General features: G+C 41.5%; 1 protein-coding gene across 20 annotated transcripts in view; it reads left to right on the top strand.

Moving 5' to 3' along the window:
- The window catches only part of SMARCA4 (SWI/SNF related, matrix associated, actin dependent regulator of chromatin, subfamily a, member 4), a 69,030-nt gene that overhangs the window by 26,515 nt on the left and 22,302 nt on the right, over positions 1 to 20,213 (top strand). For all 20 annotated transcript variants that reach the window (XM_053370849.1, XM_053370850.1, XM_053370851.1 and 17 more), the window contains 10 exons: positions 3,513 to 3,643; positions 4,662 to 4,719; positions 5,017 to 5,135; positions 10,038 to 10,188; positions 10,353 to 10,516; positions 11,423 to 11,489; positions 12,466 to 12,576; positions 13,896 to 14,138; positions 15,763 to 15,876; positions 19,825 to 19,932. In XM_053370849.1, the coding sequence (XP_053226824.1) occupies positions 3,513 to 3,643; positions 4,662 to 4,719; positions 5,017 to 5,135; positions 10,038 to 10,188; positions 10,353 to 10,516; positions 11,423 to 11,489; positions 12,466 to 12,576; positions 13,896 to 14,138; positions 15,763 to 15,876; positions 19,825 to 19,932 (1,266 nt within the window). The remainder of the gene's footprint in view (positions 1 to 3,512; positions 3,644 to 4,661; positions 4,720 to 5,016; positions 5,136 to 10,037; positions 10,189 to 10,352; positions 10,517 to 11,422; positions 11,490 to 12,465; positions 12,577 to 13,895; positions 14,139 to 15,762; positions 15,877 to 19,824; positions 19,933 to 20,213) is intronic.

The following is a 20,213-nucleotide window of genomic DNA, read 5'->3' as shown; positions in this document are numbered from 1 at the left end:
ACTTCCTTCAGCGTCTCTGACAATCATCCATATTTATAACTTTAGTTACACATTCCCTTCTTTCGTATTGCCATTATACTTCCCTTCTCCCACTATTTCATATTAACAATACTTCTCCATTTGTTGTTGATTCAAGCCAAAAGTCAGAGGGATTGGCCACCCTCCAGGTGCCCGGCTTGAATCCTTGTTGACCTCCCTGTCTGCGACTCCTGGCAAGATCAGGCGAGGTCTCAATCGGCGATCCTTCTCAACGTGAGAAGAACACACCACTCCTCCCCAGGGAGGGGAGAGAGACAGACAGAAATGTATTTACATGCCTTTATTTCTGTCCTTCCAGCAGTACAGAGAAAACGTGACTGCACTCTCATCACCAACAGCAGAGAGAGAAAAACTCCTCCCATGTACTTCCAGTACAGGGTCATGTGACACTCTGAGCTAACATCCGGTGCTCAGTACACTGAATAGGCTGTCCCTTGTTCCCACGGTACAGTCCCATAACATCAACATCCTGTTTGGCTATCCAGCCACCTGGAGCTCGCTGCAGCATTGCTCCTTTTTCGTAACATTTTTACAGTGCCTCTTGAAATCCCACTAGCGTTGTGTTCACGCCACATATGTTTTTCAGATAATCTACGAACTTTCCCTAGTCTTCCATGAACTTTTGGTCTTTGGTGTATCTGATTTTCCCAGTTAATTTATCCAATTCCGCATAGTCTGTCATTTTCAGTCTCCATTCTTCTATCGTCGGTATTTCCTCTTGTTTCCATTTCTGGGCCAACAAGATTCTGGCTGCTGTTACTGCATATTGGAAGAGTTTACAGTCTTTTCTTCTTATATCCTTTCCTACAATCCCTAAAAGAAAAGCCTCCGGTTTTTTTACAAAAGTATATCTTAACATTTTTTTCATTTCATTATATATCATTTCCCAAAAGCTTTTCACTTTCTTACATTCCCACCACACATGAAAAAACGTCCCTTCTTTTTCTTTACATTTCCAACATTTGTTACACATCTTATACATCTTTGCTAACTTTACAGGTGTGATGTACCATCTATAAAACATTTTCATAACATTTTCTTTCAGTATCGTGCATGCAGTAAATTTTATATTCTCTTTCCACAATTTTTCCCATTCATCAAATTGAATATTATACCCAAAATCTTTTGCCCACTGTATCATTACCGATTTAACCTCTTGTGGAGCAGATTCCTTGGTGGTAGTAGCAGGTTCCACCTGAGGCTCAGGATCCGTGTCCTGAACCTTGGTCTGTTTTGGATTGTCTGGACCAAGCGGAAGGCATGGGAACCCAGCACTTGAGCCACAGGCTTAGATTAAGGTTTTTGACTATGTGGAAATGAATTTTGGAGGCTAGCCAGCATCAACATTCACAGGAGAAAATTGAAAGAAATCTTAAAAACAAGTTTCTGATTGCTTCTTGAAAATCAAACCTTACCTGGTAGGCTAGAGGCTGTACTAACTTGCCACAGTCAACCCAGCTGATGGCTCTTTACAAACTTGTCAAACTGCCCAACATTTTGGGTAGTTTTCCCTCAGACTAGCATTTATATACCATTAATACAAATAAAAGACAGTAGTTATATCATTAGAGCATCAGGTCTCTTACAGATCAAGGACTTTGCCTGTATAGTAAAGGAATAACCCTTCCTGTAAGATCCTAGCTAAATTAAACTGATAAGCCATTTAATTTCTATCCATGCAAGTAACAAAAGGCAACTAGTTCTAATTCCAAAAACAACTAAATCTAAATATATATATAAAAAATATTTAGGAATAAGAAAATGAAAAACTCAAGAAAACAATGTAATAACTTCTTCCACCTCCAACAGTCAGTTAGAAATGAGTATATTCAAACAGCTGTTGTGATGACCTCATTTACCAACCAGCATTGTTGTCTAAGCATGAGGAAAGCATAGAGGAAAGAGAGAAGAATGGTGATTGGCTGACTAGATGTTCCTGCTTATAGGGGCTTTCCACAAGCTTTATATGATCATATTTCAATATCTGCTTCTTGGGAGGTTCAGCAGAATCATTAGCCTGAAGAAGTTAGGGTTGCCTGCTGCCCATATTAAAAAAACCTCAACTAGCATGGTTTTGTGCTTTTCAACAAAGATTGTTCTTCAGAAATCTGCCAGTGAAGCTTAATATGAACATAGCTGTTTCACTGCGGTTAAAGGCAATTTGAGCACCAGCTCTCCGAGAGGTTCAAAGAAGAAACTGCAAAACTGCTTTTGAACAATTGAGCAGAAAATAAATGAGCTGCTTAAGCAGAAAGATGAACTAATGAAAAAGCTTGAAAACTTGTTGTTGAAAATTAAACAGGAAACACACAAGTGCCGCCTCACGCAAAATGACCTCAAGAGTATTGTCAATGTGTTGAAAGTGATGGAGAAACAGTTTAAAAAGGAGACTCACCACCATGTTGAAATACAGCTAAGTTTGAAAAATTAGCTCTGCAAAGAACATGAAGGTTTTGGAAAATATCATGAAAGGGTTGGAGATGAAAGAAATGGTACCTAGAATTCAACAAGAAACTGTGGGGAAAAAAGAGCTGAAGAATCAACTTAAAAGAAGCCAAAGAATAAATTGCATGTATAAACAAGTAACAATGATATAAAACTGCTTAAGGCTCAGTATGAGAAACATCCAGCTTATGAGAGGACCATCAAAGCCCAGACTCTAAATAAGTTGGCTGTAGTCATTTCAGTCCAAGTCTCCTGGTCCTTATTTGCCAGCTGCTTCCCTATTGCAGCTTCACTGCAAACAGACCATAGATTTTCAGCCATTTAGATAGTATCATAATCATCATAATTTTATTTGTGTGCCAACGTGAGAAGATTTACATAATTACACACATAACAAAAGTAGTCATAATAAATAAAACACATTAAAACATACACAACCAAATTTATTTTAAATAAAAATTATTATAAAAACAAACATACACAACCAAATTGAACAGTTTCCATATAAATCATAATATGATCTAAAAATAGAGATACAAAAAATTAATATCTATAACAGCAACAGCAAAACAGCCCCTAAACAGTACCCCAACCCAAGAGTTTGTTTCAGCAGCCTCAGCTTTTGTAGCTGTTCTCCCAGGCCAAGTGGGAAATGCTAGCAGGGCGTAGAGACAGCATTGCATGTACTCACTAATTTCTTCTGACCCTTTGTCTATTCTAATCAAACATATGTGAAGCACTCCAAAAGCTGCAGGAATGTGCAAGTTTCCCTGTCCTTGTCCAACAAAGTGTCCACTATGTCGTAAAAGCTCTCAGGAAGCCATTTTTTTCCATAGTATTATAGTGTTGGAAGGTACCTTGAGAGTCCACCCCTGCAATGCAGGAATCTCAACCAGATCCTACATGCCAGGTGACCAACCAACTTTTCTTAAAAAGGATGCATAAACAGTACCATCATTGGGGACCCTCACTTTTTGTACTGTGGGAATATAAAACAATAAGTTTAACACACATTTGTGTTTTTTCAGCCTTTGGATGAAACCAGCCAAATGAGTGACCTACCTGTCAAAGTGATCCATGTAGAAAGTGGGAAAATTCTTACTGGCACGGATGCACCGAAAGCAGGACAACTGGATACTTGGTTAGAAATGAATCCTGGGTAAGTTGCCAACAGATTTAATCCTTTGTATTTTGCCATGAAATTAGCACCTTGTAACTGCATCCTGTTTGTTTGTTCAAAAGTCATATTCATGGGGTTATCCACTACTTCTGAACTTTGATTGTTAAGAAAAGCTAGCTTGTAAGTTTTGTCTTCAAAAGGGGATAATTGGTATAGCAACAGCTATAAGCCTCAGTTGCTTAAATCAGAGGTTTTCAACTTGTGTTCCTCGCACCCTTGGGTGACAGCGATTGGTCAGGGATGCCGTGGGAGGGCCCTCCTTCTCCCTCCCTCCCTCTTGCCATCATTCTTGCATATCTGCAAATCGATCAATCTTGGTCTCTTTCCCCACCCCAGTCCAGCCTGAATCATGCTGCTGCTCCTCCTGCTGTTCCCACTTACATGCACATCAAAAACCGCACCCAAAAAGGGTGGGGTGGGGCAGGGCGGAATGTGGGGGGGGGATGGGGGCGGAACAGGGAAATCCCTACATAAAATCCCCTGTAATGGAACCCCAGTGTACATGGCTACCACGGGGGAGCCGTAGATAGAATGTGGTTGGTCAAGGGCACTGTGGACTCAAAAAGGTTGAAAACCACTAGCTTAAATCAAGCTTCCCTATAAAGAGACAGTAAATCTGGCTACCAGTATCTAGCAAGGCATCTCAGATGCCTCCAGCTGTTCACAGTTGGGGGGGAAGGATGCTGGCCTTGATCTGATCCCATAGGGCTCTTCGTATGTATTTGGGGCTCACATTCATGAAACCTTCCTTTGGTTGGATGGCATGTGACAGGGCAAGTGTTCTCTTTGTTTGATTTTCCCACTCAGCAATATTGCCCTAGTTTGGAAATTCCAAGTCAGAGCTTCCCTCACTGTGTAGGGAAACAGAAAATTTGATTTGGGGTGAACTTAGAGTTTGCTTGTTTGTCAGAGAAGCATTTTCCCCTTCCAGCCTTGTTCCTATCTAATTTTCCCCCCGTGTTATCCATATTAGCCATTTTAATATCTGTTTAAATAGATATGAAGTAGCACCAAGATCTGACAGTGAAGAAAGCGGATCCGAAGAGGAAGAAGAGGTATGAAGGAATGGCTCAGCTTTCACATAATTTTCTTGATCGCGTTCTGTGCAGATGTAGCAGATAAGCCAGAAGACTGCTGTGGAGGCATGGTCAATGCCCACAAATTGTATCTACATAAATTCCATGTTAAATATTACGATATACACAGGCTGTGGTTCTTGAGATTTTGCCTGCGGTTGGTCAGTGTGTACAAGTATTTCAGCAGACTGTCCTTCTAATTAAGACAGCATTGAAAGCATTTTGATTTTACGTTGGTATATGTATCAAAACTGATGCAGTTTCTGTTTCTGACAGGAGGAGGAAGAGGAACAACCACAGCCTTCTCAGTCCGCTTTACCTGTGGAAGAGAAGAAGAAAATTCCAGATCCAGATAGCGATGATGTATCTGAAGTGGATGCAAGGCACATTATTGAGTAAGGCTCACATCATCCCCCCGTGTTTATGTTACCAACTATCTTTCAGGTTTCCCTCTAAATATAAGGGAAAGTGTCAGATGAAGGTGTTGGTCTCTTCCTTCACTGGAGGTTTTTAAACAGAGGTAGGGAGGTTATCTTGTCAGGGATAATTGAGCCAAATAACTGTTGGGGTCCTTTCCAACTCTACAATTCTGTGATTCTAATGTATAAGTTCACCCCACAAGTAGAAGAGGGCAAGGTCTGTGCTTGTAAGTCTACCAAAGTGTCTGAAATCAACACACACAAAGACTTGAATGCCAGGAGCAGAAAGGCTTGAGCAGAGGTTACCCTTCTTCTGATATCTCTTGTTCTTGCCCTAACTTTCCTACAGTCCACTTTCAAAGGGGCAAAAGGAAGAATTTTCCATCTACAGTCAAGGAGTCGAAGACTCTCTCTCCTTCTCTCTCTCTCTCTCTCTCTCTCTCTCTCTCTCCCCTCCCCAAAAGGATAGGAGTTGGGGAAAGGACCTATTACTCTCCACCCCATATACACATAGGTATCAGGGATACCATAGATGCAGGATTAGTAGCTGGGTCTGGTTGTGTAAATTATTTTCAGCCTCCCTTTCTGGCTGACAGGAGGCCTTCAAGGTAACCAACAGAAAGTGAAAATTAGTGCACAGTAACATACAATACAATTATTTTTAAATAGAGTCATAACTTGTGAAAAATTAAGGGAATGTTTATTTATTTAATTTATTCACCATACAAATTTTTCATCGCAAGCTGATTTACAGTAAAAGAGGCAATACATTTCAGTAACAATAAGCTAAGGATAAAAATAACTTATATAACTAATTGGCTAAAAAATATAGCACAGCAGCAGCATCAGATCCCCCAGTCATTCACCTAAGAGAGAAGCAGGTTATAGATCACTTGAATGATCCTAGAAGAGGGGATCCACGGTGCTGTGTAGAGTTAGATCTGCCCTCACTGTCCTTGTACAGTGGAACATTGATTTTCGAATGTAATCTGTTTCGGAAATCAGACTTCCGAAACATTTTAAAAACCAAGGATCAAAGGGCTGTCAGCAAGTTCAATGGGGAAAATTGAGAAACACGCCTCAGATGCCGTTCGACTTCCGAGGCATGTTTAAAAATGGAAGCATTCACTTCCTAGTTTTTGGCGTTTGGCAGCTGAAATGTTCAGCAGCCGAGATGTCTAAAAACCGAGGTTTGTCATGCCAGTTTCCAACCTGAAACACTTATCTTCCACATTTAGGTTGATCCTATACAAAAAAATACACAGCAAACCAACCAACCAATAACCCTGCTCAAACAAACAATTGTCTTTGTTTTTTTAAAAAAAATATTTATTGAGTTTTTCCACCTTTATACATTAAAAAATCAAAAAGAGAAAAACAAAAAAGTTAAAAACACATAAAGTTTACAATCCTTATTTTCAATAACATATTTCCCTGACTTCCCCACACCTCCCCTTCTTATATTCCAATTCAAATTGTTAATTCAACAAGTTCTTGTCCCCAATTTTTGACCTTTTTATATTTAATTCATTTAAAAAAAACAAACCAATTTTAACTTTTAAACATCAGTGCTCATTCTTAAAACTTTTTTCTAAAGTCGACCCAAATTCCCTTCCACGAATTCCCCAATTTTCATACTAATAACAAAACAAAATTTAAAAAAACAGATTATTATTCTACACCCTTTGGATTCCCAAACCCCACCCCCCCTTTCCCTGTTTCAATCCCCAACAAATGACCATCAGTCTTAGTCTACTATCAGCCTGGAGACCTCACGTCCGAGGCTCTTAATTCTCTCTCAATTCCTCTCTGCCGGTTTTTTTGGTAGTCCTTAATATTAAACACCAGATCTCGGAGAAGCTCTGTCCCGATAGGGTCCATATTTCTTCCAGCCAGACCTCCATACTTAAAAGTGGAGCCTGAATCTTGTTTCTTACTCCTTTTAAGTCCAAAAGGAATGCTGTGATCACCAATAGTCAGCATGGATTTCTGAAAAATAAGTCATGTCAGACTAACCTGATCTTGTTTTTTGACAGAATTACAACCCTGGTAGATGAAGGGAACACAGTGGATGTAGCCTACCTTGATTTCAGCAAGGCATTTGACAAGGTGCCCCATGATATTCTTGTAAAGAAGCTGGTAAAATGCGGTCTTGACTATGCTACCACTCAGTGGATTTGTAACTGGCTGACTGACCGAACCCAAAGGGTGCTCATCAATGGTTCCTCTTCATCCTGGAGAAGAGTGACTAGTGGGGTGCCACAGGGTTCTGTCTTGGGCCCAGTCTTATTCAACATCTTTATCAACGACTTGGATGATGGACTCAAGGGCATCCTGATCAAATTTGCAGATGACACCAAATTGGGAGGGGTGGCTAACACCCTAGAGGACAGGATCACACTTCAAAACGACCTTGACAGATTAGAGAACTGGGCCAAAACAAACAAGATGAATTTTAACAGGGAGAAATGTAAAGTATTGCACTTGGGCAAAAAAAATGAGAGGCACAAATACAAGATGGGTGACACCTGGCTTGAGAGCAGTACATGTGAAAAGGATCTAGGAGTCTTGGTTGACCACAAACTTGACATGAGCCAACAGTGTGACGCGGCAGCTAAAAAAGCCAATGCAATTCTGGGCTGCATCAATAGGAGTATAGCATCTAGATCAAGGGAAGTAATAGTGCCACTGTATTCTGCTCTGGTCAGACCTCACCTGGAGTACTGTGTCCAGTTCTGGGCACCACAGTTCAATAAGGACACTGACAAACTGGAACGTGTCCAGAGGAGGGCAACCAAAATGGTCAAAGGCCTGGAAACAATGCCTTATGAGGAACGGCTAAGGGAGCTGGGCATGTTTAGCCTGGAGAAGAGGAGGTTAAGGGGTGATATGATAGCCATGTTCAAATATATAAAAGGATGTCACATAGAGGAGGGAGAAAGGTTGTTTTCTGCTGCTCCAGAGAAGCGGACACGGAGCAATGGATCCAAACTACAAGAAAGAAGATTCCACCTAAACATTAGGAAGAACTTCCTGACAGTAAGAGCTGTTCGACAGTGGAATTTGCTGCCAAGGAGTGTGGTGGAGTCTCCCTCTTTGGGGGTCTTTAAGCAGAGGCTTGACAACCATATGTCAGGAGTGCTCTGATGGTGTTTCCTGCTTGGCAGGGGGTTGAACTCGATGGCCCTTGTGGTCTCTTCCAACTCTATGATTCTATGATTCAAATGTCCCAAAAGCTCCAACTTTCACCTTAATCAAATTTGTAATCCATAGGTCTTCAGATCTCCACATAAGGAGATCTCTCCATTCTTCAATCTTCAATTCAAAACAGATTTTCATCATCCAGTACTTATTTTCCTTTGTAGCCATCATGTCAGGCCTCTGGCTCTCCTTTGTCATCTGCAACATTATATCTCCTCCTTCCTTTTCCTCAGAAACAACATATATCTCTTTCTCCACACTCTCAAATCTTTCAAGTTTCTCTTCTTGTCCAGCTGCATGGACTTCATGAGTCAAGTCCTTATCAAATTCAATGGATTTGTTTACTGTTAAGTCCAGAGTTGCAACATTTGTAGCCAAAACATCAATTTGGCCTTGTAACTTTCCCAAGAGAAGAAACACTCTGTCCAATTTAGCTTGAATTTTTCCTCCTTCAGCCATTCTTGTAATGTCCCAAAATCTCCTCTAGAGGGATTTTGGTTACTTTATATTCCTTCCAGTTCAAATCCAAAAATCAAGTTAGTTTGTATCAGTTCTTCCTTGTTTTCAACAAAATATAACCAAATTGTAGCAAATATATCCAGCAGAGATAGCAGAAACAAAGTTCTCTTTTTCCTTCTTGACAGCTAATTTGACAGCTGTCAAACTCTTCTATATCTCCTCAACAGGCTCTCTCGCGGATCACTCCCGGGTCCGGGGGGGTGGCACTTCAGCTCTCAAAATTAGCTCTTATCCTCCAGTAAAATTACTTATACTGCCAAATCGTGAAATTAATGTCTTTTACCCAATAAAGAAGAAGAAATTCTCTCGACCTTACTTAGCTAGTCCTTGCTTTAGATTATTTATAAGACGGGGAGACGGACTTCCTGTTTGCGCCTTCCCCGATCGTGCCTAAATAAAAATTTTTTTTTTCTTTACGAATCCAATTTCCGTATTACTCACGGGTTATTGCTTTTAGAGTCCAATTGTTCACAAGAAGAAGTCAGCGCTCTCCGACCATGGCATGCGGCTTCACTCCGCAGGAGAAGCAGTCGACTCTCAGCACCGCGCCGCTCACCCCGTCCCCTGTTCCGAAGCCTTTAAAAAGGCTCCTTCGCGGGTCGAGGGGGCGCAAATGGTGCCCGTCGAGTCACCAAGTTCACAGGCTTCAGCGCCTGTGATTTCTGAGGGTCCCCACGTCGCCGCAGCGGCAAGACCCGGATCCTGCGGAGCCGATTCCCTCCGCAGCTCGGAGGGAATCCGCCATTAGCCGATGGCGCTAACCCGGAAGTCCCAATTGTCTTTGTCACTATAAAAGGTTAAGTTTTCTTTTAAATGTTCTAAGTTAGTAAGAACAGAAAAGACCCTGATGTTGGGAAAGATTGAGGGCACAAGGAGAAGGGGACAACAGAGGGTGAGATGGTTGGACAGTGTTCTCGAAGCTACTGACATGAGTTTGACCAAACTGCGGGAGGCAGTGGAAGACAGGAGTGCCTGGTGTGCTCTGGTCCATGGGGCACAAAGAGTTGGACATTGGACACGACTAAACAACTAAACAACAACAACAAGTTAGTAAGGGTTTTGCCAGTTAGGTATATGATCCAAGTTTACCCCCCCCCCTCTCATTTTTTCTCTCACTCTTAACCCCATTTCCCCAACCTCTTTCATTTTTTCCCTTAGGAATGCAAAGCAAGATGTTGATGACGAGTACGGAGTGTCTCAAGCCCTGGCAAGGGGGTTACAGTCTTACTACGCTGTGGCTCATGCAGTCACTGAAAGGGTGGACAAACAGTCCACTCTCATGGTGAATGGTGTCCTCAAGCAGTATCAGGTGAGAAACTGAAAGCAAGGCCCTTTTCTTCAGAGCGGTGTTAGCTTAGGCACTTGTGCTGGGTGTAGATGTGCTTAAAATTGCAAAAGAGGAAGCAAGTATTGACAGTATTTTCTCTCCATTTGTCCAGAAACGTGTGAGCCTTTCTTTTTCTTTTCCCATAGATTAAAGGTTTAGAGTGGCTAGTATCCTTGTACAATAATAATCTAAATGGAATCCTGGCAGATGAAATGGGTCTGGGTAAGACAATCCAGACCATTGCTTTAATTACATACCTCATGGAGCACAAACGTATCAATGGACCGTTCCTCATTATAGTACCTCTGTCGTAAGTATTCCTATTGGATCCATCTGCCACTTAAGGATTGTCACATTCAAACGCTTCTGTGTTCATGCAAAATATCTTATTGTAGTATATCACCATTATAGTTCTAATGCAGCCATCTGGGCTGGTCTGCTTCGTGCAGAAATATGAACAAAATATGGTCACCAAATTCAGCAAACTTGATAGAAACAGGGCGAGACTAGCAGAGTATGTGTGGCGATAGTATAAATAACTTTCAGAATTGGGAGTGTTAAAGATTAGACCTGTTAAGCATTGCAAGAAATCGCTGAGGGAGTGTGGCTGGTATAATGCTGGAAGTATGATTTAACTCAGACTTAGCAAAAAGCTGGTTTGCACTAACCACTGCATGGCCACTTTTTGAGGCAAGTTACTAGGCCAGATTAATCCCATTCAGTTCTTTGATCCCGTGTAACTATATAGTTGATTGATTTGAATCAGGTGATCAGAAGTCAAAAAGTGCTATGAAATGTGTAAATACTGTATTTGAAGTGCCATTGGGAACTAGTCTGCTTTGTATTATTCCTCCAAAGCTTTTAGTGTTCTATTCTTAAGAGGAACTAGGTCCATAATTCATATCGTTATTTGATGCAGTATTTGCAAGAGAGACGGCAAAAGCATTACATGAGCTTTGCTAATAAAACAAATGGCTGCTTGAAAAACAAGTTTGCATGTCAAACTCTGTTTCAGGATCGGTGAAACTGACTCTTATCTCCAGCTGACCAAATCACCCGATAAACTGGCAGTTGTGAATGCACATTTGTAATGCGCTTTTTTGATGTGCTATTTTAAAGGGGTTGTATGCAGTTCTTGTTTTTTAAACTGCCAATCTTCGTATTATGTGTAGTTCGTGACTATATAAAATGGAGTCCTTCTGTTGTTCTGTTCTAGAACTCTCTCAAACTGGGCATATGAATTTGATAAGTGGGCTCCTTCTGTGGTTAAAGTCTCATACAAGGCAAGTATTGTGGTTCAGATTTTCATTTCAAATTTGTCAAGATGGAATGATGAGTCAGTTATGATTCCCCAGCATCCTCTGACTGAAAGCAAATTGTTGCATTTCCCTGTACATTCAGAAACAACTGTGGCATAATATTGGGGGCGGGGTCACCTTCCCGTTTCTTAAACTACTCTTGCCCATCAGTGTAACAGGACTGCTACAGAAAAGCTTCTTCTAAAGTTAAAGAGAGAAGATGCTTATTTTTTTCTTCTTATTTTCCAACGTCCAGCATATTTGTTTGTGACCCAAAGTTGTCAGCCCTCCCCCAAAGCCTCTTGCTTTTCAACTTCTTTCCTGCAAATAACACACAGCTTCCCCCCACAATCCCTCAGACCTGTGTGTGAAAATGAAATTTCTGTTTCCTTAAGTGGTATGTATCTTCATCAGCCCTTCTCCATTAACCCTTCTTTCTCAGTCATCTCCCTGTACCTTCTGCCTTTTTCTTCAGTGCTCCTTTTTAATTTACCTTTCCTGTTCCTGCTGATTTGTGCAGTGTCTGATTTTCTTATAATTCCTTCCAGCCTATCAGCTCTACATTCCTTATATCTAGGTTTCCCTCAGCCAGCCCCACAAAGCCCCTGTCTTTTGTTTGCTTTTCTTTGCTAAAACAACTTTGCTAAAATGCTCATGCTCATATTAGATCGTCACTCCCCAAACTTCAGAGCATGGGAAGACACCCAAAGATATATAATTTGGCCTGAATATTTGGCTTTTTTATTGTATTATAATTTGGAATGTTTTAATGTGGGTTTTTTGGATGGTTAAAATGGAAAACTTAATAAATATTATTTTTATATAAAAAAAAGAAAAGAAGGAATGCTCATGTTGTAGCTCAGCCAGACAGAGTCAGGGGTTTCACAGCCACAACTGCAACACAAATGTCAATTATTTCTCCAAATTCTGTGCTTAGTTTTTCTTAATTCTTTTTTGTTAGGGCTCTCCGGCTGCAAGGCGGGCATTTGTACCTCAGCTTCGAAGTGGGAAGTTTAATGTTTTGCTCACTACATATGAATATATCATCAAAGATAAGCACATTCTTGCAAAGGTGAGGCTTTCCTATTTGAAAGCAGGATTTGCTGGTGTGTTGATTTCCCATTAGTTCTAGAAATGAATCATTGTGGTATCCTAAAGGTATAGACAATATTAAACAGCTTTTCTTGCAAAACCAACGTTAAGTAATATACATTATTAGTATTAGAAAAACAGATAAATGAAGCATTTACAACATCCCCCCACCATGCATAACATTTTCTTGATTACTGAAAAATGGAGGACCCTTGCTTATTTTGTCCTTTTAAACCAGGGACAGGGAACCTATGGCTCTCCAGATGTTCCTTCCTTGACCACCGTCAATGCTGGCTTGGGCTCATGGGAACTGGAGTCAACATCTGGCAAGCCACAGGTTTCCCCATCCCTGAATTAAACTGTGGTGTCTCCTCTCCTAGTCACTTGATCTTCAAGATGGATCATGTCAGTTATGCCTTCTGAAGCAATTCAAAGTGGCATGCCCCTCTCCTCTCTGATTAAGAGCAGATACCCGTCTCTCCCATAATGAAAGGGAGAAAGAAAGAGTGTAGTGTACGTGTGAATATGTTGGTTTTTTAACAAGAAGAGTAATTCAGCTAATGCAAAAGGCACTTGTTGCATATGGTACTGTGGTTGAATATGATATGCAATCTCTTGCTTCTCAGTTCTCATTTGGGTGAGATACTTTTGCTGCAGTAACACCTGTACAGTATTATTTGCTCATTGGTTGCGGTTTGTCTTGGTTGCATGAATAACACTGCATGTGCTCTGTTATGTTATGTCCTTATTATTTTTTCAATAAAAAGCAATATTGAAAGAACAAAAGCAAATAACGGCTTTTGTCAGCTCACATGTCAGCTGCCTTGTATGGCTCATTAACTTCAACTGCAGTCATCGAACCCTTTGCCATAAAGCAACAGCAGTGGCCTGGGAGATGTTGCCAAGATGGGGTATTAATAAGGGCTAATTCACAACTTTCTCATCATGATTACATTTGAGTAATTGCTCACAAGAGCCATGGCACTAGTATAGCCTATGTGGGATGCTTCAGAAGTCCCATTTCTCTGGAGCATTTGAGGATGGTGAGAATTTCCCCGTCTTCAGTATTTCCATTATATTGATTCTACCTGTTATATTGCTTCTACAAATTAGTGGCATAGTGAATATTCCCCTGCATTTTTCTTAGGTGCAAATTAAAACTGAACTAGTTTAACAGATACCTAGCTACATCCAAACTATCACCTGGCTGTGGGGTGAGCTGTACTGTATTGAAAGCCTAATAATCATACCTGAGAAGTAAACTCTTAAGTAGATTTGGTTCCTGTCCTGCATCATCAGATTCGTTGGAAGTACATGATTGTTGACGAAGGTCACCGAATGAAGAACCACCATTGCAAGCTAACCCAAGTCCTGAATACACACTATGTAGCTCCACGTCGTCTGCTTCTCACAGGGACTCCACTACAGAATAAGCTGCCTGAACTATGGGCTCTGCTCAACTTTCTCCTTCCAACTATCTTCAAGAGCTGTAGCACATTTGAACAGTGGTTTAATGCTCCTTTTGCCATGACTGGAGAAAAGGTAAGCGCAGGAAGAAGCATCTACCAGCATTTTTCACCCAGGGTTTTTCACTCCAGGCTCTGGAGTCATTCCCTGTTGGTCCCATGAAATTTTGCAACCTTCACTTTCCCCTCCTCGCACTGTCCAGTCACCCATAAACATTACCAGTATTTATTTAATTTTTCTTAGGGGGAGGGGGTTGGATTTCTTTAGGGTGTCACAATGTGATACAGATGTCATACAAAAAATAATAATACTGTTTTTAACCAATTTGATTTATTAGAGTCTTGTGATTCTGTGTGACTCCAAATAGTTTTATTGCAATGATTAGGTCAGTTGGCACAACATTTCTAACATTTTGTACATTCTTTTAGTGAGCTCAAGCGTTAGGCCACATTTACTTTTAGAATTGACTTCGCTGTTGACTGTCTTAGTATACATGCATGCAGCATGCTGTTCTGATCATATGCAATGGTGAATTTCCTTCCAAGGCCTCTCTTCCACTGTGTATTGTTCAATATAGTAAGTACCGATGGGACTGCAATTAACCCATAGCAGAAGGCACTGCTAAAGAAAAACACCTTTCTGGTGTTTGTTTTTAATATTTTGCATTTCAAATGTCAGTGCTCACTCTGAGGTAGAGTTTTAAAATACTATGCCAATTTTGTGTACGTGTGCATTTGACACTTCAAATAGTTTGGGGCAGAAGATGAATAGGGATAGAAGATCCACATTTTCCCTGTGATTACATTTGGTTTGACTTCTGGGTGAACATTTTCCTCATTCCAAGCCCTTTAAGAGAACTGTACCATTTCTCCCTCACTCCTGCCCTCCTCCTCCCGTGGCAGCATGTATGTGAAGGCGGGAGAGGGGGGAAATGTGAGAGTTTATTTTGGGGGAAGTGGATGGATATATATATATATACACTTATAGTGCTGTTACAGTCTGTTATTTTGTTTTTCAGTCTATGCAAGAAGTTCCCTCTAATTTGCCATGTTGTAATCTTGATGCTCACAGCATTTTAAGTCAAGGTTACAGATTGGTAAATTAGAGTATCCGTAACCAATGGTGACTTGGGGCCAAATTAAGCAGACTTGCCTCTCTGAAGCCAGGTTGCTGTCAATCAGCGAAGGGGCTGTAGAATTTGAAACAGAGAAATGGATGGCAGGAGGAATCTACTAAAGCTTCACCCTTCCGTTCCCTGCTGCTTTTCCCTTAAGAGACAGCACTCATGTCTGTTGCAGCAAAAAGGCTGCCTGGAACCCCTGCTGGGAAAGGGGGTTGTAGGGGAAGCATCAGGTGCAGGAGAGGTTAAGCACTGTGCCCTCTTTGACCATTTTACAGCTCTTTGGTAGTTTGGATTTGCTTTCAAAGATTTTCTTCAACCCTGCTGCATTTATCTATCTATTGATATGTGAGATTGCGTAATTGCTACGGCGATGGTGATCATTTTAGGGGATTAGAGATGAATCAGTGAAATGAAATTTTTTTGGTTCATGGTTTTATTGTTTATTGTTAACATTATACTTAATAATGATAGTATGGGCTTTTTGTTTGAAAGTGATCATACTTTTTTTCTAGTGATGTTGGGAAAATATATTTAAATAACACTTGTTTCCTTGAATCTGCATGCAACTAAAAACAGGTGGATTTAAATGAAGAAGAAACTATTCTGATTATCCGTCGTTTGCACAAAGTGTTGCGTCCCTTCCTGCTAAGAAGGTTAAAGAAGGAGGTAGAAGCACAGCTGCCTGAAAAGGTAACACTTAAAAAGCAGGCAATTTTCCAGCTCTTAGTAGAATCTTTCATATCATGTTGTCCATATGCAAGTTCTTCTGCGTGGCATCATTCCTAGTTCACTTGTTTTGAAGGGGCTGCTGGAGATTCTGTTTTATCAAGGAAAGACTGTAGAGAGGCTTGGGACACGGGAGGCGTGATGGTTCAGTAGAGTGGCAGTTCAGTACCAAACTAAAATGGTTCTTTGGTAGCTGAGATGGGAAAGACCTAGAGCTGGAAACTTGGAGAGCCACCAACAGAATGTACAGTACAAGACTAGACAAATAAATGGCTTGTCTCAGAATAAAGCTTGGTCTGTATCAATGGACCATTCACGTAATTTCAAAGAAGGCTGGGGTACTGCTACTAAAGACATCTTTCATTACTTCAGGCTTAAGATGCTCCTCTGTGTGCTTTTGACTTGTTGCGGCTTTTTTGCTGACTATTGTCTAGAATTTAGGATTGTGGATTTAGGATTCTGTTTGTAGCTCTTGTGGTTGCAGAGAAAAATCTGAGCACTGCATAGTTTGTGGGAGGAAATGAAGCCCTCCTTTTGGTGCAGCTGTCTTCATTCTGTAGGGCTTGACACAAGATTAATTGAAAAGAAAGATGACAAAAAATGAGTGTGGAACGAACAGTTCTGGCAGTATTTTGTCCTTCACTCTGAATGCACACACATACCACATCCAAAGATCACAGCGCAGTTCAAAACATAAAAATACAAAATGAAAACGAACTGCATACTAAAACAAAATATCCCTTCCCACAAACCCATTTTAAAGGCCATAGAATTTACTTGGTTGGTGTATTCTGTGATCTGCATCCTAGATCAGGGGTGTAGAACTCATAGGCTGATAGAATAAGAGCTTTCTGATTCAGTTATGGTATTTGATCTCTCCCAGGGCATGGTTGGATCCTACTCCGTTGAGCTGCACTGACTACTACCTCTTCCCTTTCAGAATGAGATCACAAACGGGGCATGTCCTGAGTCTTTTTGATTCAATCTTTCCTTATACTTTTGCTAACAGCTGCTTCCTTTGCATCTGACCCAGGAGAGATCACATGATGTCCAGTTGACTATTAGATATCAGAAAGACCTGCTGTAATGAGTTTTACAAACAGCAACAACCATCCTAAAGTTGATGACTTAAGGAAAATTTATCCATAGAGGAATCCCAAACAAATGTTGTTTGGCAGAAGTTGACCTAATTGCCTTCATCTCAGCATCACTGTAACTTATCACCATTGTCAGTGTCATCACAGATCCCTATATTATGTATAGGGTAGATGAGATCCTTTCATGCAGTTGAGATCCTCACATCTGCATGCAGTGCCAAATTTTGCCCTCCAGGAGAGCTCTCTTCTGACAGATCTGCTGGCTACATAATAATAATAATAATAATAATAATAATAATAATAATAATAATAATAATAATTTATTATTTATACCCCCCCCCCAATCTGGCTGGGCTTCCCCAGCCACTCTGGGCGGCTTCCAAAAGAATATTAAAATACTATAATACATCAAACAATAAAAGCTTCCCGAAACAGGGCTGCCTTCAGATGTCTTCTAAAAGCCTGGTAGTTGTTGTTCTCTTTGACATCTGGTGCGAGGGTGTTCCACAGGGAAGGCGCCACTACCGAGAAGGCCCTCTGCCTGGTTCCCTGTAACTTGGCTTCTCGCAGCGAGGGAACCGCCAGAAGGCCCTCGGTGCTGGACCTCAGTGTCCGGGTAGAACGATGGGGGTGGAGACGCTCCTTCAGATATACTGGACCAAGGCCGTTTAGGGCTTTAAAGGTCAGCACCAACACTTTGAATTGTGCTCGGAAACGTACTGGGAGCCAATGTAGGTCTTTCAAGACCGGTGTTATGTGGTCTCTGCGGCCACTCCCAGTCACCAGTCTAGCTGCCGCGTTCTGGATTAGTTGTAGTTTCCGGGTCACCTTCAAAGGTAGCCCCACGTAGAGCGCATTGCAGTAATCCAAGCGGGAGATAACCAGAGCATGCACCACTCTGGCGAGGCAGTCCGCAGGCAGATAGGGTCTCAGCCTGCGTACCAGATGGAGCTGGTAAACAGCTGCCCTGGACACAGATTTGACCTGTGCCTCCATGGACAGCTGTGAGTCCAAAATGACTCCCAGGCTGCGTACATGAATATCGGCTTCCAGTGCAATCGGAGGAGTTATCAGTCAGGAAGTTTGGGGCCCTTTCATAACTTCTGTAGTTCTTGCTAAACAACTAAGAGAGATTCACCACCACCATGGTGTTTCCAGCTCAAAGGTCTTCATATTTCCATGTTGGTATTGTATAGGGCTTGGCTCTTTCTCACCTTTCTGCAACACAAGCCGTCCTTATAAAACAGACATGGCCATGGAGAACTTACATTTTTTTTGTTTGGTCTCATAGAATCTTTGGACATACTCGGTGGGTATGACCACAGAGATTACAAAGCCAACTGTTCAGCCACCACAGTTCCAATACCTGAAAACCGAGTCTGCAAACTCTGGTGGATACAGGTGCATGCCTTAACACAACCTGTTAAGAAATTAATCTGACTATAAACACTATTCTGGAGGGGAAATTGTGGTACTCAAATCTGCCCCAGCTCTGTTTGGTTGTCTGCTATGTCCTAGGATTTGCCCAGCAGCTCTCTTACTAGCTCTTTTCTGTGAAAGGGTGCTCCAGAAATACATTAATATTAATATAGTTTTAAAAATATCTTTTAATATACTAGGGGTTGTGCCCCTACTTACATTGCTCGCCAACTCCCTCCCTTTGCACCCAGCCAAACCTCACCCTCCCTTTATGCCTGTTCAACCTCCCTTAAATCCTTCCTTTACTCTTTAACCCCTCAAAAATCCCCCTCCTCCCTTTATACCCCCAAACTCTCCTGCTTCATGAAGCCCCACTTCGCTGTACAACGTGCCTCCCAAAGTCCTTCCTCCAGCTCACCCCAAAAAACAACTTCCCCTCACAGCTTGCCAAAACCACCACTCCCTTTACATGTCACCAAACCCCCATCCCTTTCGTCCCTGTCCCTCATTGCTGCTGCTGTGTTGAAGCTGTGAGGGGAAGGAGAGAGGGAGGGAAATGCATTTTAAAATTCAAGCTTCCTTCTCTCTTTTTACAAGACAGGAGAGAAGAAAGCTGCTTATTTCCCTTCGCTTCCCAGTCTAATGCTGCTGACCAATTAGAGAGTAGAAAGTGCATTTTAAAATGGGGCAGGAATGAAGGGAAAAACCTTTCTCTGCTTTGTTTCCCTCCCATCCCCACCAGTAGCAATGAGGAGCTCAGGAAACAAGCTGGACCTGCTCCAAATCTTTCCACCCCACCCCCTGCCTCATGTGTCCCCCATCCTAAATTTGTGCACCTGGTTATGCCTGTCTAAGTGCAGAACCTTTCATTTGTCCCTGTTAAAAAGCATTTTGTTGGGTTGGGCCCCGTTTTCCCATCTGTGAAGGCCATCTTGCATCCTGATTCTGTTTTCTGAAATATGAGATACCCCTCCCAGTTTGTTGTCGTCTGCAGATTTGATTAGCATCCCCTCTATTCCTCATCCAAGGACAGAACCCTGTGGCACCCCCCTATTTTCCAGGATGACAAGGAACCATTTGTGGGGACTCTTTGGAAAGCCTTATACCAAGTCAGAGACCATTGGTCCATCTATCTCAGTACTGTATACACTGACTAGCACAGGCTCTCCAAGGTTTCAGACAGAGCAACTTTTCCAGCCCTACCTAAAGGTACCAGGGATTGATTGAACTTAGAACCTTCTCCCCAACCGCCCCCCAAATACGGCTACTCAAAGATTTCCACAAGTCTGAAGACACTGAAAGCAATGAAATCTTCCAAACTCAGGAAGGTTATTTGGATCCATGCTTTGTGAATGCAGTTTCATGAATTAATATCTCCTCTCTCTGTTCACAACAGGTGGAATATGTGATTAAGTGTGATATGTCTGCATTACAAAGGGTACTTTATAGACACATGCAAGCCAAGGGAGTGCTGCTTACGGATGGATCAGAGAAGGACAAAAAGGTTTGGATTTCAGCCTTTTTCTCTAATGTACAGTAAGGATGGGCATCTTACTGCCAGGTCTAGTCAATTAGTGTTTTTATTCTTTTCATGCAAGGATTGTTGTGATGATAGACAATGTTTTTTCAGAGGGGAAGGCAGCCATTTTACTAAAGCATTTGGGTTTGGGCTCTTGAGGGCCTTCAGATTCATGATGAAGAAACATCAGCTCTCTTTACACAAGCCATTGAATGAACAATAATAGTATCTGACCATAACACTGTTTTGAAACATAATTTTAAAAT

The sequence above is a fragment of the Podarcis raffonei genome, chromosome 17 (genome assembly GCF_027172205.1).
Source record: "Podarcis raffonei isolate rPodRaf1 chromosome 17, rPodRaf1.pri, whole genome shotgun sequence".
Taxonomy (NCBI): Eukaryota; Metazoa; Chordata; class Lepidosauria; order Squamata; family Lacertidae; genus Podarcis; species Podarcis raffonei.
The sequence above is the reverse complement of the archived record's forward strand: the minus strand, read 5'-3'. Positions and strand labels throughout refer to the sequence as shown.